Raw genomic sequence first — 26,605 nt, forward strand, 5'->3', positions numbered from 1 at the left:
TTGAATCATCTCATCATAAGCCAGGCTTGCACCTCCCACTGCATTTGCTTACGAAAGCATAATAATGATGATAACAAGAACCCTTAAAATGGCTCATCCATTGTCATATCCATCTGTAGCTATCTCTTCTCACTGTTGGAGAAATGGCAGCTATGAAGAAAGGCTGTCTTCCTAGGCCCGTTTAAAAAATCTGCTCCATCCTATTTCTAGGCATCGACTTTACTATCAAAGTATCCTTTGCTGAACTTAATCGTTTTCAATACTCATAAAGCTTTCAAGGAAGAGTGGGCTGAACTAACTTGGAAACTCTCCTGGTGTGAATGAGCAGTCTGTAGCAGAACATTTTCAAAAATTAAATGCACTTGAAATGCACTTGAAAGCCTAAATGAGTAAAGTTGGTAAGAACTGCAGCAAAGAGCATCTTCACGGAAGTTACATGATCCACAAATTGCAAGAATACATTTTTGAAGCATTTGGCCTACACTCCAACAGCCTGGGTTGATTAGAACAAAATTTAATTTGCGATAATCAGCTGGTGGCAAGGAGAGCATGAAATTATGTTGGTGCATTAGTTTTTGCACTTCGCAGCGTATTTCCTTGTAAATCAGTATTTTTAAACTTATCTTTGGGTTACAGAACATATAGCACAGCAAACTTTTTATTAAAAATCACTTTGGAGTGTGAGAGACAGTTAAATGTTAACCAAGCAAACACTGTCTCCCTCGGGGCATCTCGCCCAAGGTTAAAGCATAATTCAAGGTGTTTTACTTCACTGGGTCAAGTGGTCTGCCACGAATTTCTGAAGACGAATGGCACCTCTTAGCAAAACCTCCATAATACAAGATCTACAGCAGTCTCTACTGGTAAGGGCTGATAATTCTTCTGACTTACCCTTTTAAGTGATAGCTCTTGCTCAAAATCTAGTTTCTAGAAGATTTGAATAGAAAAGGATTTTTAGTTCGACTAATAAGCCTTATTAGTCGAACTAAAAGTGATTCAGTTAAGTGATTCACAGCCTGTGATTAGCTGGTGGCCCTTTTTTAAAAATTCAAATGTGTTATGATAATAGCACATATGGAAGACTCCTTATGTTAGGGAGTGACATTTGCTAAAGGTTGGTCTAATGTCTTTGAATTCACTGGACAGGGGGTTGGTGGTAGAGTAAAGAAAGAAGCACTGGCTGGGGAGATGGGTCTCTGCATGACCGCTGACTCACTGCAGACCACCAGGACATCGACTGAACCTCTGGGCCTCAGTTTGTCATCTGTAACACAAGGGAGTTCACGTTGCTCTTTCTAAGGTCCCTCCTAATTCCAGTATTGATCATCCTCTATGAGAAGCAGTCCAGGGCTGAGTAGAGAGGCCAGCAGGCCACTGGGGCAGGTGACAACAGAACATCTTTGGCACTGTCGCTCCTGTAATTCACAGGGCAAAGCACAGGCGGTTTGGGACAATATTCCCAATATTACTGAGTGCTCAGAGGATAAAAAACAGTATAATGCTTGTAATGGACATATTCCTTATAAACAGAAATCTTTTTTTGGGGGGTTGAGAGATGGTAAAGAGAGCTAAATTGAATCATAATATGACTTAGAGGGCTGACTTTTAAAAGTATTTCTTTGGTGGATCCTTTTATGAAGCTGTAAAGGTTGTAAAGGGAATAATTGCTTCTAATTTCTCTGTTTCATAACTTTGGAGTTATATGAATTGTGCTTTCTCAGAGTGACATATAGCTGTGTTTTTCTAAATCAGAGTAATCATTTTATTGTTACCTTTTATCAGGCTCTATAAAGGAAGTTAATTTTCCATCCTAGTTGCCTTTTTATGGTATCAAAATGCTGTGTTTCTTGGCTTGTAAACGCAATGAGGAACATTTTCAAAAGCTATATTTTTCACTATTATAATGTTCTTCTTATACCTAGCATCTACCAAAAAGCAAAGAGCATACACAACTTAAATTAGCCTCAGGCTTTGCTAGAAATTTTTAATGACTCCATGGAAAATGTCAGCCTCAAAGACTGCTTAGAAATGTACTAGTGGGGTGAAAATCTGCACTTTCAACATCATAGTTACATCTGGCATATCGAGGTTGGTCTTTTCCCTCATATAATATAGAAACTGATTTAAAATGTTGTCTCCAGTGTCCTGACCCTGACTCACAAAAGCATCTCACCACCTAACCCCCAACTCTTGCTGCTGGTTCGAGTTACATACCTCCACATAGCACCTTTCTTCTCACAGTGAGGTTGACCTGCCCGTTCCGGGCTGCATGGTGCATAAGGTCGATGACATAGCGGTGGGTCTTGCCAGCCACTGGAATCCCATCCACATAGACGAGCTCGTCTCCTGGGTGTAGGCGGCCGTCTCTGTCGGCTGATCCCATGGCAATGACGGCTCCAATCAAAATCTAGACAAGCAGTGAGAAGAAAAGGATGTTTATGTTTCAAACCTCCTTCCTTCCTTCCTTTCTGCCATCTATCTACTTACCTACCAAGTAACTCAGTAGAAGATTTTATTCCCTGTTTACACCCTCTGCCCCAAATCTGAACATGTACTTGAAAAATGAAAAATGAGAGGCTGAAAGGATGCCCTCCTAACTCTTCCAGGTTGCTAACTCCTCTTAGAGAAATAAATGTTTTGAACTTGCTCCTGATGGCCATGAAGTCTGGGGGACACTTGCTAACTGGTTCATAAGCTATCACCCTTAACCCCAAATAATCTGATGTTATTGGCCACCGTACATGGGCTCTGAATTGAAACAAACTGAGGATGGAATCCTAGCTCCACTTCTTTATTTGTGTGCCGTGGGCAAGGCTTTTCAATCTCCGCAAGGCTCAGTTTCTTCACCTGCAAAAATGGGGAAATAAAATAATAGGACCTACTTCATGGAGTTGTTGGGAGAAGTGAATGAAATAGTGCATGGGAAGCATTTAACTTTGCTCAGGGCACGTAGTGAGCGCTTGAAAAATGTCAGGGGAAACTACCTGCTGTATATTATTAAATTCAGATAAAGGTTCAAAGTGTTTTTTATCTTTTAAGTTTTGCTTTGCTTTCAAAAGCTGGAGTTAAGGACAAAGCAAAACAAAGCAGAACTCATGGTTGGCCTTCCCTGGACAGTTGATGTACTTTAAGAACAGTCAAATCTCCTCCAGATTTTTGCTCCATGTCTTTGAATACTTTCTTAGAGCACTTCCTCTGCACAAAGGATGTCCTCAGTTCTGCCTGTCTCCTGCAATGCTTCTGCTGTTTAGGTGGCCACCACACCAGGAAATTTGGAGGTACACATCTGGGAAATGTGCATATTGTTATAAATCCCTGAACCAGGGACTGTGGTGCAAGGCATAACGATGTAAGGTTTCCTACTTCCCATTAGAAACTCAAATTAGTGTCCATTAGCACGGCTTTTTTTCTTTCTCAGAGGAAAGGCAATAGCACTAAATATTTTAGTTTTGCTATTTAATCTACAATTTTTCCAACTCATGGACAATAGAGTTCAAAAGAATAGTTTTTCTTTTGCCAAGTGGCTTAGCCTCACAGCATCTGAAGGCAGTGGTTACCATTAGTCTAATAATATTACAGAGGCTATATTCTAGGTTGTATTTTAAGTCTCTATAAAATGATCCCTTGCTCATGGATTGATTTCTTTCAGGCACTAATTTCTTTCAAATCTCAGATCTGTGGATTCCAGTTAATTTGCAGAGTTTCTCCATCACGACCTGCAGCCTTGTGTGTCAGCAGGTTTGGCAGCAGACGATTCCTTCTTACTTGGTCACACTGCTCAGTGTGGCCTGTCAGCACAGATCTGAATGCCCAGACCTCCTCAGGTATATGCAAAATTATGGTCTGGAGAGTTTTCTTTTTTTCCCTGAGGACTTCATAGCCTTGGTCCACTGAATAGCTCTCTTTATCCATAGGAATGAAAATTCCCTACCACGCGGCTGTTTTTCCCCTATTCTTGGGGGAGGGTGGGGAGTGGAAAGTAGATTTGCTTCCTTGTTGAATATTGGTGCTCTGATGACTGATTCATTATTGCTCTCACAGGAAACACATTGCCGGCCTTGGACTGCTGGGCTACAGCAAATGGCTGTGCCCATTTTCTGTAGCCCAGTAGTCGGGCATGCTTCTGATATTTTCCATTTTCCCTTATTGTCCTGTCAACCTGAATTTATGAGTTTCTTTCTAAAGATATTCCAATCTATTCTTCAAAAGACTCAACCCGCTATGGAGCACTTCAAAGATTTATTAAGTGCTTTGTGCAAAAGCCAGTTAAAATGAATGTTTATGTTCCTCCACTGCCCCATGAAAAGCTGCATTTAGCTGGGTTAGCCCAAAGAAAATGCTTCAACCTTTAGATTTCCTGTATGCCTCAGTGGGAGAGTTTATAGCTAGTAACAGAGAAAAAATGGCTAGAGAAATTCTTAGCTTAATTACCAACATTAAGCTATAGTTCTGATTCTGACTGATGAAAAGGAATTAAAAAAATAGGTTACAACTGAGAGAGCTACCATTGCAATTGGGCACTCTACAAAAATAGTAAAAACAAAATTTCACATAGGAAAACTCTCATTCCTCTCCTGCTGTAGGAAAACAGCAAAGATATACTCTTGAAGTGATCTTCTGTGTTACTAGTTTAATATCATCCATTAAAAGGAGAACCCCAGTAAAACATCTGTTTTTCTATTTTATTGCTGTGATATGAAGTACTCTCCTCGCTAATTAATTCATTTATCCAGCAAATATTCATTGAGTCCAGGGACACTTCTAGGTGCTAGGAATCCATCAGTGAACAATAAACAAAAATCCCTGTTGTATAGAGCCATTCTAGTGGTCAGACAGTAATAAATATAAAAATTATGTTGTATGCTAGCAGGCACGTACTATGAAAAAAATAGAGCACAGTAGGATGGTGGGTGGGTGTCAGCTATGCGGCTGAGGTGGTGTGAGGGCAGGTTAGATCAGGTCTCAATGAGAAGCTGACATTTGAGCAAAGACTGAAGTTCACTGGATACATTTTTTTTTTAAACTTGAAGCTTTAATCTTCAAACTTTAGTTTGTTCTATCAAATCTTACATATTTATTTCTAAATAGTGTATTCAATATAACACTTCAATATAGCTTATTATATAGTGTTGTAAAATTATTAACAATATATATATTATTGTATAATCACATTGTATAATCCACCCTCTACCTTTTTCAAAGAAAGGTTGTCATAGTTATGAAAGAAACTTGAATTGAGCTCAGCGTGGGGAACTGAAGCAGGCATTAGAGCTGCTGGTCCGTGAGCTACATATAGGAGTTACACTTGCTCCTTCCTTCAGGAACTGCCGCTGGGAAGAGGCTGACCACGTGCGTCGTCACTGCTTCTGCCTCTCATGCTGCTGTTGTCCCTTAGCCTTTGGCCAATTTACCCCTTCGTGCCCTGTATTTCACTGCTGACACAGAGCTAGCTCTATGTGTCTCTTTATTCAGGAAAGAAAATAACCCACAACTTTTTTTTTTTCCTTTAATTTTAATATGCTTTGTACATTTGACACATTTGAGTAGTTTATTTCCTATCTGGATAGGATAATCTATGATTCCGTCTTGCACTGTTAACTCATATTGACTTCCATATATACATGTTCACCTAAGCTCTTGAAAACATACCTCAGGATATCTGATCCTTTAAATCAGTAGTTCTCAAACTTTAGGGTGCACATGAATCGCACCGTGAGCTTGTTGAAACAGAATTCTGCAACTACCCCGAGAGTCTGATTCTACAGGCCTGGGGTTTAACCCGAGATTCTGCATGTTTAACAAGCTCCCAGGAGGTGTTGGGTGCTTCTGGTCTGTAGATCTAACACGATTTGAGTAGCAAGGTTCTGAGTATTCTCACTTGGTCCAGTGGACACAGAAGCTATGGTCTCACTGGTCACGTTCCAAGTCCGCTGAGGGACTTTCCCTCAGGTGCCTGGCTTGAGCCTCCTGCCCCATCGTACTGGTCACTTTCCAGGTCTGCTGAGTGCATGGCCTGGGCTCCCTGACCCATCAGGCTATATTTTGCTTCTGATCTTGCTGACCCCTGGCTATACTGGCCAGTGAGCCTTCCCAGCCAACACTGGCCTCGCTCTACTCATCACCTCCCTGGATCCTTCAACCTCTGAGGACCCACTCATCAGCTTTTTCATTGCCCTTGGAGGAGTTCTTTATCCTGCCTCTCTTGCTTTGGCCCTGAAGGAACAGCTTGGTGGCAAAACAGATCAAGAAAGACCCCTCCACACAGACACCCCCCAAACAAGTGACCTGGCCTTATTTTTCCAACCATCTTTTGTAAAAAAAAAAACCCAAAAGAATCAAAAACTCCACAACTTCACCTTATCTTAAAGGCTGTGAAGGCACAGAACGAAATGAAGTATTTGATATGAAATAACAGCAATTCACATTCAAGTGGCTGATATCCCCGTAAGCCAGGGGAAAAAACTAACGCAAAAAAGAGAACCAAAACTAAGAAACAAACAAAACCAAAACCACTTTTCAGTCCTTTTAATTCCTTTAATTCTTTCCCACACTACCTAATGTCGGTCTAAACCCAGCAGGTCTGATCTGCAATAATTATAGCCCAGGGTGACTTGACAAGGTGGCAAGCAGATTTCCAGCTCTAGCCTCCTGAAACTCTTCCACAAGTTTGCACCGGACTCGCATGCCAAGGCCCCTGTCTATCATCGCCTCTCTCTTTCCATGAACAGTTTTTCTCCACACAGGCCTTTCTCCACTGCAGTGTTTTCCAAGCCTTTCCATCTTAATGCCTTCCCATGTCTTTGCAGCTCACAGCTGGAAATCCCATTTTCATTGCTTTGCGGCAATTTCTCATTTCTTTCTATTTCTATTGTTATTTAACTGTGAAAATTATTTCCTCTTGCAGGAAAAAATGCCCACATGCTTGTTTGAGCTGCAGTCCTGCTGTTCATTATTTGCCGAAAGCCGTGCTGTCGTGTTTAATGTGCACCCTGAGATGTCAATACCATTTCGTCTATATGAAGGTAGAAACCCATTTGATATAATTTATGAGACCTCCTGCGGGTGGGGACCAAGTCACGTCACGCGCCTCTCCCTTTGTAGCACGTCAGCAATTAACTGAGGCTAGTGCATTTTGTTTGTCTATTATCTCTGGACTTACAGTGGAGGAAAGCAGGAAGGAAAGGCATATGGGAGATCTTTACAGTAGACTTACCCTTCCTGATATAATCTTTCTGAGGTGCAACATTCTGGTCTTCAAGACACTATATTCTGGCTTTGAATGCTTCAGGGAGATTTAGGCTTCTACTTTATGGTTTAACCGTCAGAATTGTAACTTGCAGCCTGAGTGTGTCTTAAATCATTCAATTGAAAGAATAAACCAGAGTAAATCTAAACACAATGAGGATAACCAGCAAAACATGTAATCTGAAGAGATTTATCATAAATACTGAATGCCTGCCCACCGGAGGGGAGAAAGGACTCAGGAGTGTAAAGCCAATGTTCAGAAGGGTTGGGAACCTGGGAACCTGTGTACCGACCCGGCAGAAAGCTGTCCTGAGGCTGGGTGGTAACCACTGGCTGCACTCAAACACCTGAGCTTCATTCTGAGCAATATGTGTTCCATTTGGGTAACAATTCTCTAGTTTCTGTGCCAGGCCAAGATCAGCTAGACCTTTCCCTTCTGGAGTCAGCTGACACTATGCCTTTCCTATGACTCAGTCATGCAATCCCTTCTATCTCTGAAGAGGGGGAGATGCAGTCCCTTCTATCTCTGAAGAGGGGGAGACGGGCGAAGAGAAGATGGTGCTACGAATGTGGTGCTAGTTTACCCACAAAGCAGACAAAGCATGAGCCTATGGAGGTGGGGGGAGTCCAGCAAAGTAAGAACTGTGTACCTCAAAGACCGTATTGAAGCAAGCATTATGGGAAGAACTGGAACTTTGTTGTTTCCCCTTACGTTTATTTTACAGTTTAATCTTTTACTTGTATTTATGTATGAGAAGGGACCTGACCATATTTCAGTGCTTAGGGACCATTTATGAACCTTTTATGAACCTGACATAGTCACATTGGGTACCACTTAAGACACGTCTTTTACAATGAGTGTTTTATGGCTGTTATTTTAATACATGCTCACGAGTCTTGCTTTGCTGTGTTTTTTTGCATATTAATGCATATTGTTATTTTATGCAGTCACTCTGATGTATTATATATATAATTTCTCCAGAGCCCTTCGCAAATTCCCAATATTGTGCCAACTGAAGTTGACTTCGTGGACATTCTCTCACGATAATCCCCTAATTCAAATCTGGCGAGATTCTGCAGCATTGAACTTGATTTTACTTCCCCGTGTTTTCTCTCCCCTGTAGTTCTGATTGAAAACATACACAATTCTGCTGTTCCAAGTCATCTCCTCACATATATCTTGTGTCATACTGCATGTTTATCTGTGAGCTGCTGCCCAGAGAGACCAGGGGTCCAATACAAGTAAATAATTGAAATAGTCAAGAGGAATCCAATCCATTTTAAGAAAGAGTAATGTCCCACTCTTCATGAAATGTGCATTGATTTATGATGATATATTGGCACGGAAACACTGGCATGTTTTGAAAACTTAAATACCAAGAAAAAACCAAACAAACCAAACCTCAAAAAATGTTTATGTGAGTCCTAAAAGATTTCTTTTTTTATATCATACTGAATGATCTTTCCCTTCACCCATACACACACGATATAACCCAAAGTGTGGAAATAAAGAGAATTCAACTCACAGGCTGTCCAGGCTCATCTCCCCCGAGGATTCTGAAGCCAAATCCAGACTGCATCCTGCGAAGGTGAACATCCAGCTCCTTGTAATCCGGACCTGGCATAGAGGAGACCCCACTGAGTGACGAGTCCTGCCTCCCCCGCACCCGCGAGGGACTGAACACGCTGATGATGGATTAATTTTGTGGATGTGATTAATGAGAGTGCCGATACAGTCGGTGAAAAGCACAGAGGATAAGAAAAAAATATATGGTAACAGAAAAGTAGGTATTCCAAAATTAGGTAGTCTCTGGGTTAGCACTGACCAGCCAAGGGCGTTACTAGGGTATTGCTACAGGCAGAGAGAGCACACACATTTTCTGAGTGAAAAGAAAAATCAATGCCTCCGTAATTCTTCATTTTCCTGAAAGGATTGAGATTGCCCTCAAGAAGATTGGCTGTCACTTTGGCGATGTTACTCTGACTAGAACGATTGTTTTAGAAGTATGAGAGAACAGATGGCAACGCCCTGGAAGTACCTGGTAAAGGACTACTTAGTAATTTACTAATAGCTGTTTATGACTTGATGTGTCCCCATTTAGTGTGTGCAGGGGAGGGGGATATAAACTTACACCTAATAGAAGGTGTCTCTTTTAAAATTGTTAAAGTTAGAAAAGATAAAATCTAAACTTTTCTCTATTGAGGTTTGGGTGAAGTATTGATTTTCTGACAAACTCCTTTAGGTTTTTCATAACTTAGGGACAGAAATTTGCCTGGGTCTACGTGAACTCTTATCCCCAAAACATTTTAAAATGTGGAAGCCACTAGTAGATTCACTACTGACTCAATAAACATATTCAAAATAAACTAGACGAGGGATATTTTTCTGTAGTTAGCTGAAAGAACAGAAATGTACTTAAAAATAAGCTGGGAAACGCTTCTGTCATTTTTTTTTTTCAACCCTAGAATAAATAAACTAAAACCATAAGAAATATTTTAACTTTTTAAGGAGAATATGATTTAAATATGATTTAACCTTACCCTCTGCCCCTGGCCCTTTGAACCTTCCCCAGGGGCAAATGTCTCAATCATGACTGGGCTGTGCATACTTTCAAGGCCACTGTTAGGATGTTAATCAATGATTAGCAACTTTGGGGAATGCTTATTAATGCCATCCTTTGCTTAAGAAGTATTTAGTGATCTTTGGGCCTTAATGGTTTAAAGGAGGTATTAGAACTGATAGATGCAAGTATTAAGTTAAATTCTCCTTGCTTAAGCAGGATGGTTTTGGAAATTGGGATGGGATTTCAGAGGAGAATCCTCATGGGATAGGAAGCTTATGTCTCAGCCATCTGGGTATATAGTAATAGCCATAGTTGAGAGAGACACTCAATAAGTGATGGCCAGGCAAATCTTTTCCAGACTCTACAGTAAGTGGAGCTGCTGAAGTGATGCAGTAAACAAAGCACAACAGAACAGGGCTTGCCTCTGAGCCCTCCAACCTGAGCTAAGCATTTCCAGTGATATGTGAAAGGCAAGTCACTCACTTCTGAAATGTAGGCAAAAGCTGATTGTGTGTCTAGTGTTCTCAAGGAAAAAAAAAGCTGAATCAGCCATATAAGTACACATGTATATATGTCCACATTGTCCAAGACTCTATGACTTTCGTGCCCTTTTACGGCCAGATGCATGTATAACCAAAGTCCTTCCCATTCAGTGACGAATATAAAACTCACAGAAGAATAACCAACTGGATTTCCACATCCACTAGTCATCCTTTATGAATTGTATAATCATTCATATTTTAAAGATACGACAACTTAGAAAAATTCAGTTCCTATTAAACACTTTGTTAGAGTTGAGTGGTAAAAGGAAAATGAAAACTTTGCCCTACACTCTACAAGTCTCAACTGACTTTTGAACTCAGTTTATTCCGAGGTCTACAACATTATATATGAAATCACATATTGGGGTGTGTGCTAAACCTTCAGGACTCTGGAGGCAAGTGGAGCAGCCCTAAAGAGTCATGGCAGGTACGTGTATTTCTCCCAACAGAGGCAGAAAGGCGAGGGGAGAGGGGAGGGTGACAGATAATACCCAGTCACCGTTCAAACCTCTAACACTTGGTTATATGGCTGCTCACGTCAATCTTTTCTCTAGGTTCCTTTAAGCTTAGAGGACTCGAGACCATATATATATATATAAAATCACAAAGAGAGCACGATATACTTTCGACATTCAAAATGATACAGCTAGCATATGTTTAACCAGAACCTTCCATTTACTTGTAGATAGTCTCATTTTTGCATTGCTGCTGAGTATGGTGAGAAATTGTTCCTCCAGTGGCTTCAGCACCAATCCATATTGCATGAGGAGCTCTACAAGGACTTTACTGTGTGATCCATTTTATTTGCTAAGGAAAACTTTCCCCAAGGAAATGCTGAAATCGTCACAATCCCAGTAATGGCATTTTTGAGATGTGCCAAGGTACAAGGGAGCTGTCTTGTGTCAGAGGATGCTGTGATTCCTGGGAGAACTGGAAAGCTTTTCCTTAATGAATGACTCAGGACTCCTTTATATTTAGGAGAAAAATATAGATCTATGTTTGTTAGTTAATTTTACTTAACTATGAAGAACTCTGAAGATGTAAGCAGGGAAAATATCCTCCTCCCCCTATTCTTTGTGTGCATTTTGGTGACATTCCGATCCCTGACTACTGCCCTGACCACTCTGATTTCAAATATAGGGTGATATATGCCAACCACGTCATCTTCACCCTCCATTCTTCCAGGCCAAGATGGCCAGCTTCATGGCACATGTGCCCGTAGAGAGGCAAAAAGAGAGCCGTTAGAGAAGTGTGCCTGCAGATGTAATTTACTTTTTATTTCTTTGTTAATTCTGAACACAGACTCAGAGGCTGCAGGGCATGGAAACTTAAGAGAAATAATCAACTGGAAAAAAAAGTTTAAATGATGGATTGTGCCTTAAGGCAGTTTATTTGTTTTTTTCTTTTCCTTTTTCTTTTTTCTTTTTTTTGTTATTGTTTAAGGAAAATAAGAGCTTTCAGAAAGAGAATTTTTCCTTTGTTTCTCCCTCCCTCCCCCCACCCATTTGAGTCTGGCTTTAGAAAATAACTAAAACTATATGCACATAGCTGGAAACATTACTCTTCTTCCTTCCTGCTTTGTTAGCTCTCTTGAAAGATTATGATGGTTCTGATACTCTCCTTTAGCTGCTCTTCTGGTCTGATGACATACTTAAAATGATTGTTATCATGCTTTATCTCTTCCCCCGTCACTGCAAGGACTTAAAGCAAAGAAATTCAAGGGCAACTCTTCACCCCACTGTTATAGAATTTAACAATCCTCACCCCTCTCTCCAGTTGGTTTGCAAACCATGCACCTGGCAGGTTGTTAGATGCAGGGGTCTGGGGGACACCTAGTGGGACCTGAGTCACTCTGGATGTCACTCAGTCATGCCCCTACCAACATCCCTTTTTTTTTTCTCTTCTGTCTTTGTGTTTAGTCTGTATCTGTGCTCTTTTTTCTTTCTCTTCTTCTTTTTCCTTTTTGCAGAACTGTGAGGGGTGCTCTCAGGCATTTCTTGGTGCAACTCAAGATGAGGCGGTCGTTGTGAAGAAATGGACTAAGAGAGTCAGAAAACTCTTTGGACGTTGGTGTTCAACGGTTAGCCATGGCCAGTGTTGCTTGTTCCTTAGAAGTTGGGTCCTAGGATCCTCAGGCATTATGAAATAATGCATCTTAAGATCCTCGTCCCAGATGCGACTTCGCATGACCACGGTGTCAAGCTACAGAAATGGAATTTACAAGTCCTGATTAATCCTGGGCTCTCACTAATATTGAAAAAGCTACATCCAGGTAGCAGGGTAACCTCCGTCATAATAAAGAAAAACAGAATTTCAAAAGCTGATTCTTATTTTGTATTTAGACTCCAGGAAGACTTCACATGCTATATGTACCCTCGGTCTAGCTTTTGAAAGACACGGTTTTGTGCACCATTTCAGGAAAAAGGATGGGTGACTGAACACAACTGATTAATTTTGTGAATGGATTCAAGCTTCAAAAATGCAAAGAATGGCATTTTTATGGATTAATTTGGCACATGGGATGCTGCTGTAAACTCGTCAATTAAATGTTGGTACTTGAATCCCCTTTCATGTTTTAATTAAACATAAGCACCACGGGCTTATTATCACATTTTGACACAGAGAATGAATTCACTCAATTTTTCCTCTTGAAAAAGTATTAAACTTTTGGCTTTTCCTTGGAAAGAGATCTAGAAAAGACAGTATGAGGAAGGAATCAAGAATCAAAGGTGGTTATTAAACATGTCCCTGACAAAAAAAAGAAGTCCTTGGCATCTGGATTTCCAATGCACTCTAGATACAAAATGAGTTAAACAGGAATTAAATAGTTTTTATTGCTCGAATCTAACATTACCAGGTAAATAACTAACACATTTTTGTCTTAAAATAATCCCTTCTCTCTACTTTTTTCTCTTTATACCTTTGGTAATATGAATGTGGCCAGACATGTTTTAGCCATAGTAGAAGCCATCTCCCACTCTCCATTTGGTTCTCTTCAAATAACCAAAGCGTTCAAATAAACTCAGATTTTCCCATCTGAAATACTCCCTTGCTCTCCCCATCCATTTCTCTCTTGAAAGAGTGGTCTCTACGGAAGCCTTCACTCTCTCTCATGTCTGACTCACTCCTGCCGGTCTGGTTTCTGTTCTCTTGGCATTACTGAACTGCTCTCTTTAAGGTCTTTGATGACATCCTAATGACCAGATCCAATGGCCATTTTTTTCTTGGCTCATTCTGATTGATTTCTGTGTCTCATTTGATACTGTCGATGCACCCTTTATGACCCCTGATTTCTATTGCTTCAAGAAAAGGTCTCCTTCCAGAAGTGATTTCTACTCTTGGTTTCTGTGATACTCTACACCCTAGTTTTCTTGTCTTTGGGTGGGATTGTTCATTCAAAGGTCCTGACTATGGACTCATTGCTCTTATTAACATTCTCCCTTGATGATGGCATAATTTTCTTTGTCTGTCTATAATATTCCATATGCACAGCGTGTAGGAGTTGCTTAAATGTTTCTTGAATTTGTTTTAACATACTCGCCAATCTAGTGTACTTAATAAACCAAAGCGTTATTCTACTACTGAGTTTTCACTTAGCTTCATAATTACATTAGGACTTCCTACCGTCAATTTTACCTCTGTACCTAAGCATCTTCTGCAGCTAAAGTTAATAAAATACCTTATAATTACGATAAATTTATCCGAGTCAAAATCATGGCACATAATTTGATAAGGAACATTTGATAAATATGAGAAATAGTATAGGAGTTCTACTTATTTTGGATGGAGTCATAATTTTCCAAAATAGTTTCCGAACTTGTGTGGACACTGAACAAAATATTTGGATTGGTTCTTTTCCAGAAAATCTGGATTGCATAGTAGTATAATACACTCAAACTACATTATAACTTTTCTCTTTCAAATAATGTATATTTCTTGAAATGTAAAAATATCATTTTGCGCATCTATCAGGGTAATGTAAGCTCTTGAGTAGTTCTTCTCTTTCTTCTTTTGTTTTTAAATAAAGTACCTTCAGAAGCTGAAATTTTCAAGAAACGTGCTTGCTGTGGCCAGGAAGCTGAGGTTTAGAATCTCAAATTAAATCCTGCTTTCATTTTGCAGCTGTAATCACTAGGCCTCAGTTTCTCTCTGGTTATAAGATATTCTTAAAAAGTACAAGGAGTTTACAGTCATATATTCTTATATACTAAGAATAATAATGCTTTAAACATTTTCAGACCAAGCTAAACAAATACTTTAGACATTATTTGGGGACACAATGCTAAGCAACATCTGCCATATTTTCTACATATCCAAAAAAAATGACATGGAAACTTACAGAATGAAATGATCTCAAGCACATATATTCTCCAAGGGGTGTTAGAACATGCTGAGATGGATAATGAGCTGTCATCATGGAAACACTCTAGAGATGTGTGCTGTGAGCCCACAGACCTGAAATAGTACTATTGTTATGAAACGTTCTTTCCTACAATTGTTTCAGTGTTCTCACTTTCCATCCAGTGGTCTAACCAGCTGTTCAAAGCACTTCCTAAGAGTAAGAAAATCTGAATATTCCTTTACTTCCTTCATTTCCATAACATTAAATATTTCAGTCCAAACCAAATTAATAACTATTTTCAGAATAATTAGGTCAAAATTTTTTTCTTTTAAGTAAATTAATTGGTTATAACTAAAAGCTCTTAAACTTGAAACTACGCTATTCTATTCTAACTTAAAATACTATTGAAATGTAGCACTTTATAATTGGCATGGTTTAAAAAAATTAAATTGATATAGGTATTTAGTTGATGTGAAAAGAATTTCATTCTACATTAGCAATATTTTTAATAAGTTCTCGGAAATGTCTAAATTGCAAATCTCTTGAGATACTCTAGCTTCTTATTTCTATTTATCTAGTCCGGTGCTGTCCAAAATAAACAAAATGTAAGTTACATTGGTAATTTAAACATTTCTATTGACCACATTTTAAAAAGCAAAAAGAAATAAGTACAATCAATTTTAATAATATACATTTAACCCAATATATCCAAAATATTATTTAAGCATTAATCAATATTAAAAAATAATTAATGAGATATACATTTCTCTTTTTTTTTTTTGTACTAAGTTTTTGAAATCCGGTGTGGATTTACACATGTCTTACAGCACATCCAAATTCAGAGTGGCCACATTTCAAGCGCCTAATAGCCACATGTGTCTAGAAACTTCTGTATTGGCTAGTGTGGATTTAGTCAATCTGGTGGCTTTCTTTGGTACCTGGCTTTGAATCTAATCTTTTACTAAAGCATTTTATGAAAGAACTTAATGAATATGACTATTTTCCTTTGTCTTTTGTTTGTTTGTTTCCTTGGCAGCCATCAGGCCAAACTTGGTGAGACTTGCCCTCTACCTTAAATATATGCTTATGCGGGTGAGTGAAATTAGCATGGTGATTATATACTAATAAACTGATACTACTCAGAAGAATGATTTGTTACACAAAATGGAAGACGTTTCATTCACAGGACTGTGAGTACTGAAGAATACTTGCCAGAGGAATCCATTCGAAAACTGGTCCTTGGTGGCACTTGCTCTGGATGGGAAAATGGGGAATTAAAATTGACATTCATTTACGGCATTTTAAAATTCATCTTTACTTTTTTTTGGTTTCAATTAGAACTCACTCCCATTCTTGTTCTCGTGTTTAATGATTTCTTTTTCTCTAAAATCTATGGAAGTTAATGGACAGATTTACCTGGTTTTATGTATATGAATATGTCTGTAAATGTATTTCTTTCACATGCAGGCAAAAATCTGAATTCTTTTATATCAGAATGGAAAAATGATCATCATTTCCAAACATTAAGCTTTGATTCTCATTATAAGAATGCTTATTTGAAAGTAAAGTCAATCCAGAACCCCAAATATACACACAATAAATAAAGGTCTTTGAAATCATGCTATGATATTGTGCCATCAAACACTGAAATGAAAAGTGAAAAATTCAATCAATGATTATGTTGTTTATGTACACCAGTCCAAATATTTTGACACTTACAATTATTTGCATAGTTGAAGTTATGTATAAGTAGTTGAGTAAAATTGGTTTATATTAGCAATAGGGATCCTTCATGAGAACTATGATGTCATCTATGCTACAAATAACATAAAAGTTTATGGACATGAGTGTAAAATACTACATATATTCCATAATATATATATGAAGTACTATGAAAAAAATGGATATTTTATCATTAAACTTAAAAAATTAAAAGAAGACCAAATTCTGATTGCTTTCTTACTGAGCTTTGTTTGCTTTGAATAAAGAGTTCTACACTATTCAACACAAAAAATGAAATAGAAGCCTCTTGAGGGCGATAATGAGGCTGTTCCCCAGGGTACCCTGCACAGCTAGCCTCACTCATGGTGAGGAGAATGAGACTCCCTTCCAGGCGATCTGTCTTTTCACAGTAAATTAGTTTTCCAGCAGAATTGTTATTTTTTAAAAAACCTCCATGTTTACTGTGACTGCTTAGGATTATGAATTGAGAAATATCGTTTCATCATAAAGATGGAGCTGTAACAGGGATGGGAGATTGCTCCCTTCTAAACATTTCCATTAGTTGTAAAGGTGACACTTTACATTATCATAATCTCACTAGGACCTACTTGCCATCAGCAATTAGACTCAGTTTACTGCAGCCCCGATGGCCTCATTTTTATTCATGGAAGTACTCTGGGTTACACTGTCAACTCGTGCTACCACCAAAATGCTTTGACAAACTAAATAACTTTCAATCAAGGACTGATTTTAGAGTTTACTTCTCACATTTCCACCCCGTTTTATCCCCCGCCTGATTCCCGGAGCATGAAGTTTTAAACTACTGAATGAAATAAATTTATAAGCTAACGGATTGAATCTAATTTCTAAAATACATGGGAAAAACGTGTCTCCAACCTAACTTTTATTTCACTATCTTTATTACTTAGTTATTTCTTTCTCTATTAAAAGGAACTGTTAGAAATATAATACCACAGTTATTTACAAAGCTACTCAGAAATACTATTTTTGAAATTAGATTTCCAAATTAAAATTTACATATGAAAAATGGCAAACAAACTTAACTGGATCTACTGATCTCTTTTATCAACATACTATAACTGCAAAGTGACGCATAATGTGATATATCAGAAACTCCAACTGAAAGGCAATTTTTTTTTCACAGATCAAACCATAACATATATTATATTCAAGACAGCAATAACGGTTTTCCTGAACAAGGTACAGGAAATTAACCTTCATAGTACAGTTGAGGACATTTTAAATGATAATGTTATTAAATTTTTCTGGTCTTTTTATGATTCTGATATTAAAGTCACTGATAAAAATGTCTTAACATTTACATATCATCTTATTTTGACTTTTCACTAAAATAAAATAGTGCTCCAGAGAACATTTGCGGGGGGTACTGGACCACCCACAGGCCACTGGACACCAGCAGTGTCCAAGCACATTTGGCCAGGGCTTGATCTAGCAGCATTCAGACGTGTAGATGTTCTTCTAGAAGCCAAGGTAGCCTTTCATGATCACTGAATAGCTGCGCAGCTATGGCAGCCATGAATTGATCAAAACCTTCCCTAAACCTATGGATGTTTCCAGCTTGACTGCGTTGAGTATTTAACCACAAGGGCAAAGGAGAATGGTGAAAAGAAGGCTCAAGCAGAAGCACCTGCACAGGCTTCAGAGCTCTGGTTCTGAGCACAATGCATCTACCGTATGTGTTATGGTTCCCACCATCAGTTTCCATTTAGAGTCTCGAGTGCTGTGCTGCAGTGGACGGTATTTTTACACCACCCCAGCTTCCCAAATACCTCTGCCGTTAGGATGGGAGACAGTGCAGACTACAACCCTTGTTCACTAATAACAAGGAAAGAACAGCATAAAAAACAGATGGTTTAGAAATACCACCACCCATTTGGGATAAGTTATGAATTATATGCACATTACAATACTGAACAATGAAAGAATTCCACAATGAACAACAAAAGTGCGGGATAAAGGCCACAGACGTGACAAACACAGTGGTCCATTTTTGATCAGCTATCAATTATAATTTCATTTCAAATATAGTATTAAAGACAGTCTTGTTCCTCCATTATGCTCTTTAACTGGCCTGTGGTTACTCTTGATTACCACCTTTGGTACAATACTCATTGCTTATTATGGGTTAATGCTTCCTAATTTCTCAAAAGAAGGATTGATTGTGTGAGCTCATTTTGAAGAAATTCCAGAGGAATTTCTGTTCTAAAGAGGTCCTACCAGAAGGCACATTATACCATACGGATCCCTGACACTTGTACGATCTACATTTGAGTGATGTCTTACTGCAAGGGAGTATGGACATGTTGTACCTCATAAATTGTTTATTCATAATAACCAAGGTTCAATGTGAAGAAAAAAAAGTTTGGACAACTTCAGTCACAATTCAGCTTGGGTTCCTACCAAGGGACAGAATCATTAGGGAAGAGTTTCAGGGAACAAGGGTTCTTCTTGTCTGTCTCTTCTGGTTTTCATCAGCTTCTCTGCTCCAGCTTCGGCGGCTGCAGTGGGGAGTATGCCCGAGAAATGGTCCCATGAGCTGAGGTGACAAGATAAAACTTTAGAATAAGTCTAACTTAAAGAAAAGTGAAGCAGCAGGACAGGGCCCTCATTCCTAAATGACCAAGTTCCTTAGCACGATCAAAACTTTATTTTGTAAGATTCCAAAGTAAGCCATACTCATTTTCTTCGGGAAACACCTTGTATTGCCTTGTTTGGCATTAAAAAGAGGAGCCAGGATAGCCATTTTTCTGCAGTTATGTGCGTACAGTCTTCCTTAGGAGCAGAGAGACAGACAAAATTAACTCCCTTTTGGTCCTGCGATTATTGTGGTGATGAATCTGATTTATTCTCTGTGATAAGAATGAGAATTTCTCTTCACTTAAATGAGTAAGGCCTCACTGCCATACTTTTCCTACTTAGTTTGCCGTGCTCTAGACGTGCACATCTGTAGAGTTTTCTGGGTATGGAAGGAGTTCACTGGGTGTTTGGCTCCCAAAACAAGTTACCACATACGTCTTTACCTAAAATTAGGGCTAAAACATGTATGGACAAAAACTCAGGGGGCCAAATAAATTAGCTTGAAAGAAATTATTTATCTGAGTAGGCTTTAAAATTTGTATTCAAATTTAGATGTATGCTTTTCTTGGACAGTAATGATGTCTATCTCTTTAACAGACTATGTAGTAAAGGGAAGTCATGTAACTGATCATTCAAATGAGGACAATCTGGAGTGTGAAAGGGGAGCTATTGATTATGCCAGGACAATGCAGAGCAGGAATGTCTCAGGCAAACTGGCAATATGTAGTCTTACGGGTAAGTAGACCATTATAAAATGTTTCCTATCATATCAGACATATGTGGTTGAAGCAATGATGCAATCACATATAGAGAAAGAATGGCAGGAGGAGATGGGAGGGTGGAAAGCAGTGAGGGCCTTTAGAAATAGTCTTTTCTCCCCAACGTTAGAAATGGTGTACGGAGCCCAACAGTTAAAATGTTAGCATACAAACTGAGACAATTCAAGCCTTTCCTCTTGTAACTGCAAAGAAAATGAGTCTTTCTTTCATGAGATTTATGGGAAAAGGAGGAGTAAAAATAGCATGGCTTATCTCATTACACAAAGGTGGGTATTTTTCTTTGCTTTCAATTTAAAAAAATCCATGTAATGGAAACAGCAAGAAGTCAATTATCAACAGAGGCTATTACACAAAGGAAAGTGAGATTTATCTAAAAGTACTAGATAGAGATAAGGGTGGGTAGATTTTTGCTATTTTCTGGAAATTGCTGGTAATGATAATAGGGTCAAGCTTGAATAACTAACATGAAAGCCCAGAAACACCACTGGTCAAAATTTCTTTGCGGACTATTTAGGCATGGTTCTTCTATTATGTATACAAGCTTTAAGCTTAGGTGGAATGAAGTTAATCAGGAAAACTTTTCTTTTTGCGTGGAGCTCTCCAATAAGAACTAATGAGATTTTTGATAATTAAAAGATATTTAACACAAGACATTCTCCTGATTAAATATCAATTTTGCACATGGAACGAGAAACTATGGGTCTAATTGTCTAATTATATTTAAACTATTGTCTATATTTACTGCACATTTCCCTTGTTAAAATACTGATATTATTTGCTCTGTTATATAATACAATGTCATTCAGGAATTGCTTTCCTATGTTTTTGTCCCCAATTTCACTGTAAGCTTCATGTGAGCAGAGATTATGTCTCATGATTTTTCTCTTGTGGAGTGCGCAGCAGAGTCTAGACACATACTGTGTTTCATACATTCTTGTTGATTGATGTGGAGCCTGAAGATGCCCACCTCTGGGCACTCTGCCTGATGCTCTGAAGTCAGAGGCATTGCCTTGCCTGCTGGGTGGAAGAATCTTCTTCTTCTCAAGTCCCATGTCATCATAAGAAGATCTTATGAAGACAGGAGGTGTTTCTAGCCTTCCCCTCGTAAGCTTGTACTTGCCATGTTCTGTTTCCTGTGGCTCTAGTATCCTACGGTTGTCTTTGTTTGTTTAAAATCACAGCATTTTTTTTTTCAGGAATACATCTTTATTAAGATGTCCTGTACATGCATATTAAAATGTCAGCATAATCTAATTAGGAGCCAAATGAGGCACAGCATCATTTACATCATTTGATAAATTTCCATCATTTGCAGGGGACTAGTGATTTGAATCCAAATACTTCTTGACAGCCTGGATATAACAAATATTCTGTAGCTCTGTATAGCAGAAGCTTGTGGGTGGAGGTACATTCTTTTATCTGGTTACTGCAACCCAGTTTTGAACGTGAATGCAAAGACTCTGTTCAGCATTAGACCTAGTTGTAAAGGAGGATACCATGAGATCATTACAGGTCAGGGAAAATGTCAAAGGACTTGGTTTAGACAGCTTTGGTTAGGATTCCCTTCCGTACTTTCTGTGGTCCCACTATTTCTTCTTCTAGGAAAAAGTTTGGGGACACAGAATAAATAGAGCCAAAGCTAAATGTTATGAATGTAATTCAAAAGAATAAGAATAGAGTGGTTCACAGTCAAAATTTCAAATATGGGTCTTTTGTTTAGATGCATGCATTTCACGGTCATTAAAAGAAAATCCTATCTGAAGATGATGAGAAATAGACTGAGCTTTCCCTCCATTCATTGCAAAACATTTTTTTAAGCATTGTTCTAAAAATTTAAATGAGAGAATGAGACTTTTTCCACACTTGGAAACAGGATGTATATAGAGGGCAAAGGTCTGTTCTGTTCTATCAAGACCCTGGCATGTGAAACTGAGAAAAACAGACTGAACCGATTAGCTATCCAGAGATTAGAGAAAGTGGTGCCATGTTTTTTTGGTTTCTTTAATCTTCAGGGCAGAGTTTTTCTTACCTTGACATGATTTCTGTGTTTCATTCACACTCCATTTAGTGTTATGAAATAACAGGATAGAAAGAGAAGGATGGGAAAGGAAATGAGCTTGCCCTCTTTTGGCTCCTAAGAGTCGTGACCCTGAAAACATTTTTGTGACCTTAGAAACATTAGAGAGAGCTGAGGAAGCAAGAAGCGGGGGGTGAGATGAGAGAGGCAGCCGCAGAGCATATGCAGGGCTCCGCGGGCAGTCAGGATGTTTGTTGTTCAAGTGGCTTCGGATGCAAAGCAAAGGGGGTACAGAGCTCCCATAGGAGGACTGACAAAGAAAGTCATGGGAGGTTAAGGCGGATTGGTTTGCTAGGTTTGTTACAGGTGAGGAGCGGAAAGGCAATGAAGAAGAGGAGCATTGCAGGGGCTGGCTAAAGAAATTAGAATTTGTTTAGGGTTGAAAAGAAGGTCATGCACAATTCCTGCTCGCAAACTGAGGGCACAACAGCATCAGACACCATAGAGAAAAGACGAATAAATACCAACATTGCCTTTGTCCTGAATACTAAAGCCTTGCATTGGTCAGGAAACAGCAAAAGGATGGGAACAAATGACTAATGAAGGGACAAAAACAGGAGGAAGCATCTCTTGACGCTCCCTACAGGTAACCACAAAATTCAACAAGCCAAGGACAGGAGGATGATATGTTCCACCTTCTGAGATAGAACTTCGCCTGTATCCTGATCTCTACTTGTTTATACGTATTCTTCTTGTCTCCCAGTTAAATTCGTGAGAGCAGGACATTTTACTCAACTTTGGTATCTCCCCCTGGTACTGAGGGCCAAGTGGGTATTCGATAAATACTTGGTTATCGAAGCAGAAAAGGTATTAAGAACTGTGCTGAAATCTTCTCAAGTTTTTTCAGTATAATGACCATTAATACCTTGAATTCATACCCTGTATTATACAGTGAAAAATGCCTACTTTGTTCTAATTCTATCACAGCAAAAACATTCTAACTGTACAGCCCTTTAAAGACATTTCAGTCGTTCAGCCAGAAGAGAAGAATCAAATACAGTAGCCCTGACATAGCCAATTATTTTTATAAAGTGGCAGGAGTGGGGTGGTGGAGGTTCATGTTGATAAAGATGATTTCTCAATGGCCTGCTGTCCTAACTAGTTTATCAGCCAAAATTACTTTTACAGAGAGTTGTAGAGGATGGGCAAAGGGATATGTCTACTTTTCCCCTTACCAGCTGGGGGTGGAATTCTCAGCCCCTGGACTCATCAAAGAGTAAGCAGATTTGAGATCCTCTGAGATAACACACAATTTAAAACTTGCTATTCATGCTTCAGATGATAAAGTTGGAAAGAAGACACTGGTGGAACACCAAAACAAAGGAAATCAGCAGACCGTAAATGGGAGTGCCCGGAACCAAACCCTTCTCACTAGGCTAGTTTTCTCAATCCATTACTCAAGTTCATATTGTACTGTGTATTCTCCTCATATATTATACATTCATGCCGTTTGGATTCCTGTCCTCTAACATTCAAAACAGATGACCTGTGAGATGGTGGAAAGAGGCACAATGAACGTATATGCAATATTAAAAAGCTTTGTTTTCTAATATTTATAAAGCGCAATGAAATAATTTTAGAAGACCTTCAAATAGGATGACAAGTGCCTACACGATATTTTACGAGTCAACTTTCAAATGGGTCCCAGTGCATTAAACAATAAGCGGAAGTTTCAGGTAGAAATGATTGGCACCTGCTCTGTGTTGCTTTCGGAACCATTACTTTCACCATTATGAGTTGGAAGGACTTGGCTAACATTTTACTCACATTCCTAAAATCTTCAATGACTGCATTCATGGCTCTAAGGAAATCTATGCTTCAGACTCAAGATCAGATTAGACATAAAAATCCCAACCATTTCTTCTTATTATCTGGTGGCTTAAATAAAACTAGCAACCTCTTCCTCTATTCCCCACCCCTGGCCTCCCAAATACATTCCTGATTTTCCTCAGGGGCTTAAGGGGAAAAAAGTAGGAAACAAAATTTAAAACCAAAAGATATAAGCTTTTTTTGAGTTGACAGGCTTTTTTCTTTCTTTTTTAAAGAAAAGTTTCGATCAGCTGGCTTTACTTTTGAGATACGTTTTGAACCTTAGAATATAAAATCATGCCAGATCATTTCAGCCTCAATATATCTCCTGTCAGGGCTTCAGCTGTTATTAATACACTCTTGTTTTTTGTGGCTTTCACTTACGCCTACTTTCATAAATGGCTCTAGATTTCTCGTAGAGCTCATATGGGTCAGGCTTCCTTGGGTCGAAGGCCTCTGTTGAGTCAGGAAAGGAACTCCTGTGAAGGGCGGGTGGGAAGGGCAGGTTCTGCGGTATGGCCGGAGCAGATAAACTCGTTTGAGGACTGCCTTGATTCTCCCATCGGTCCGTTATCTGGAAAGTGAAAGAGAACAGAGAAAATGACTGACAATGAACTCTTTCTTGCTGTTACCCTTGTCACATACCACAGCCCTCACCTTTAAGTCTGACTTTCTTGCCCTGTAGACTTTTCTTTCACAAAACATTCAAAACTTTGGTATAAGTGCCTTGAGAGATTCTATTTCTATATAATAAAGCACCATAGATGGTTATAAATACATGTGCTGCCTGACTTTTGAATGTAAACTTTCATAACCTTGTCACCTACTAGCTAGTAATTTTCAGCAAATCACTTAATCTGTCAGAGTCTGTTTTTTCTCCCTATAAAATAAAGAAAATATGTATCTCAAGATAATTTATCTGTAAGTGCTTATGACTGTATGGTATTGTTCCTTTTCTAAGATGGCCCCAATTCATTACACCATTTTTACTAAAGAAAAAGATGAAGTAGTCTGCATGCATCCATTTGATACCTATGCATATCTGAACCACCTCCTATACTTGAACATTCAATCACTTTCCTCACAGTTTATAAGTAATTATACAACCTTTTGGGATTTGTAAATCGTTCAAAATCTTCTACGAAGCCTCATTTACTGCTGATCTGGTGGTTTCTTCTCCAAAATGCTGCTGCTGCTACCATCATGATTTATTAACGGTCTGTAGAATACTATGCTCTTTCATATACATTATCTTCTTTGATCCTCACTATAGCCCCGTGAGGTAGAGCAGGGACTCATTCCTTTTCATCAAGGAGAAAGCCACGCTCACCAAGATCACCTGTTTGCACAGCCAACTTCAATAATCAACTGATTGCTCATTCAAACTCAACTTCAGCTTTTCTGCTTTGACTAAACCTGTTGTGTGTAGAATGATATTAGGGTACCCTCTTGTCTAAAATTCTGCACTGGGTGAGCGTGGTCCTCAGGATAAAGGCCGCTCTCTAGTTGGGTATAGTGGCTCCTCAGGGCCCAGGTTCTGATCCTCTTTCTTGTATCCACTGATGGTCTCTCCTCTCATTCCCTGGAATCCATCAGGTTCTCTCCAGCCTCTGAACCCTTGCATACTTTCTTTATTTCTCTTTCTGCCTGCAAAGTTTACCCATTTTCCACTCTTCCGTCTCCCATCCTCATTATACCTGGCTACTAGATTCAGATGAGACACCTACTCTAGAAGGCCTTTGCTGACCATTCCTGACCTGGTTACTTGTCCCTTCTGGGTGCTCCCACAGCACCCTCTACCTACCCCTCACACTCAACCGTAATTGCAAGTCTACCTTTGTCTCCGCAAATAGATTATGTTGGGGACGGAGACTGCAGGGGATGCAGTCTCTCTCACTGTTGTATTACCAACATATAGCAAGTGCTCAGAAAATGTAAATTTAGTGACTGAATGAAATCATCAGTAACATATGGTCACTTGTTCTTTCTTTAAAACCAGTTTTGATACACACTATTTTGAGCTTGACAGGATTATAACTTTATGGCCCCTATTGCACTGTCCTGCTTTTGTTTTCATGATGGCTATATTTTGGTCAGGCCTCCAAAGCCAGCTGTCACCTATCAGTGATAATGTTTTAAAGGTAGAGAGGATTTGAGATACTATGTACTGTGTCTTTGTGTAACACAAAGGTCCCTGTGACCCACTTATGTACTTGGGACTGTGGCAGGGGTCAGGTAAGCCAGCAAACTGGGAAAGAAATGGGTCAATGACCCTTCTCTCAGTAAGACTGGTGCTACAGTCTGAATGTTTGAGGTCCCTCAAAATTCATATGTTGACAATCTAACACCCAAGGTAATATTACTAGGACGTGGAGCTTTGGGGAGATAATTAGGTCATGAGGCAACAGCCCTCATGAATGGAATTAGTGCCCTTATAAAGGAGACCCCAGAGAGCTCTGTAGTCCCTTCTGCCAGGTGAGGTTACAGCAAAAAGATGGCCATTTAGGAAGTGGGCTCTCACCAGAAACTGAATCTTCTGGTACCTTGATCTTGGACTTCCAGCCTCCAGAACTATGAGAAATAAATTTCTGTTTTTTATAAGCTACCAGTCTATGGTATTTTATTATAGCTGTTGGAAGAAACTAAGACAATTGGCTTCATTTTAATTTGTTTTCTATATGGGCTACTGACCAAGCTTTCGTTTGAACAAAGGTTCTATAGCTAACAAAGATGGAAAACCCCTAGTTGAGTTCAATTCCCTAATATTAAACATAATCTCTAGGAACATAGAGAGGTCCAGCAGCTGTCAGTGGCAGACCCTGGGTCAGAAACCAATCTATAACTATAATGGGAGTGCTTTTTTGCATAATAATACATTGAGGGGAATAACTGGTAAATTTGTTTAG

The 26,605-nt window shown here is 39.0% G+C and overlaps 1 protein-coding gene and 1 long non-coding RNA gene across 6 annotated transcripts in view; one reads left to right on the forward strand and one right to left on the reverse strand.

Moving 5' to 3' along the window:
- MAGI2 (membrane associated guanylate kinase, WW and PDZ domain containing 2) overlaps positions 1 to 26,605 on the reverse strand; it is a 1,327,276-nt gene that overhangs the window by 140,803 nt on the left and 1,159,868 nt on the right. For 3 of the 5 annotated variants that reach the window (XM_061198469.1, XM_061198466.1, XM_061198468.1), the window contains 3 exons: positions 24,084 to 24,273; positions 8,772 to 8,863; positions 2,215 to 2,407 (listed from right to left, as the gene is read on the reverse strand). In XM_061198469.1, the coding sequence (XP_061054452.1) occupies positions 2,215 to 2,407; positions 8,772 to 8,863; positions 24,084 to 24,273 (475 nt within the window). Of the gene's footprint in view, positions 1 to 2,214; positions 2,408 to 8,771; positions 8,864 to 15,905; positions 15,948 to 24,083; positions 24,274 to 26,605 lie in introns of all 5 variants that reach the window. The other 2 variants (XM_061198470.1, XM_061198467.1) reach the window with 2 other exon arrangements.
- Positions 10,674 to 12,912, forward strand: LOC133096772 (uncharacterized). Its single transcript, XR_009701825.1, has 2 exons — positions 10,674 to 10,778; positions 12,321 to 12,912. It is a non-coding gene; the product is annotated as an uncharacterized LOC133096772 (long non-coding RNA).

The sequence above is a fragment of the Eubalaena glacialis genome, chromosome 8 (assembly GCF_028564815.1).
Source record: "Eubalaena glacialis isolate mEubGla1 chromosome 8, mEubGla1.1.hap2.+ XY, whole genome shotgun sequence".
Lineage (NCBI taxonomy): Eukaryota > Metazoa > Chordata > Mammalia > Artiodactyla > Balaenidae > Eubalaena > Eubalaena glacialis.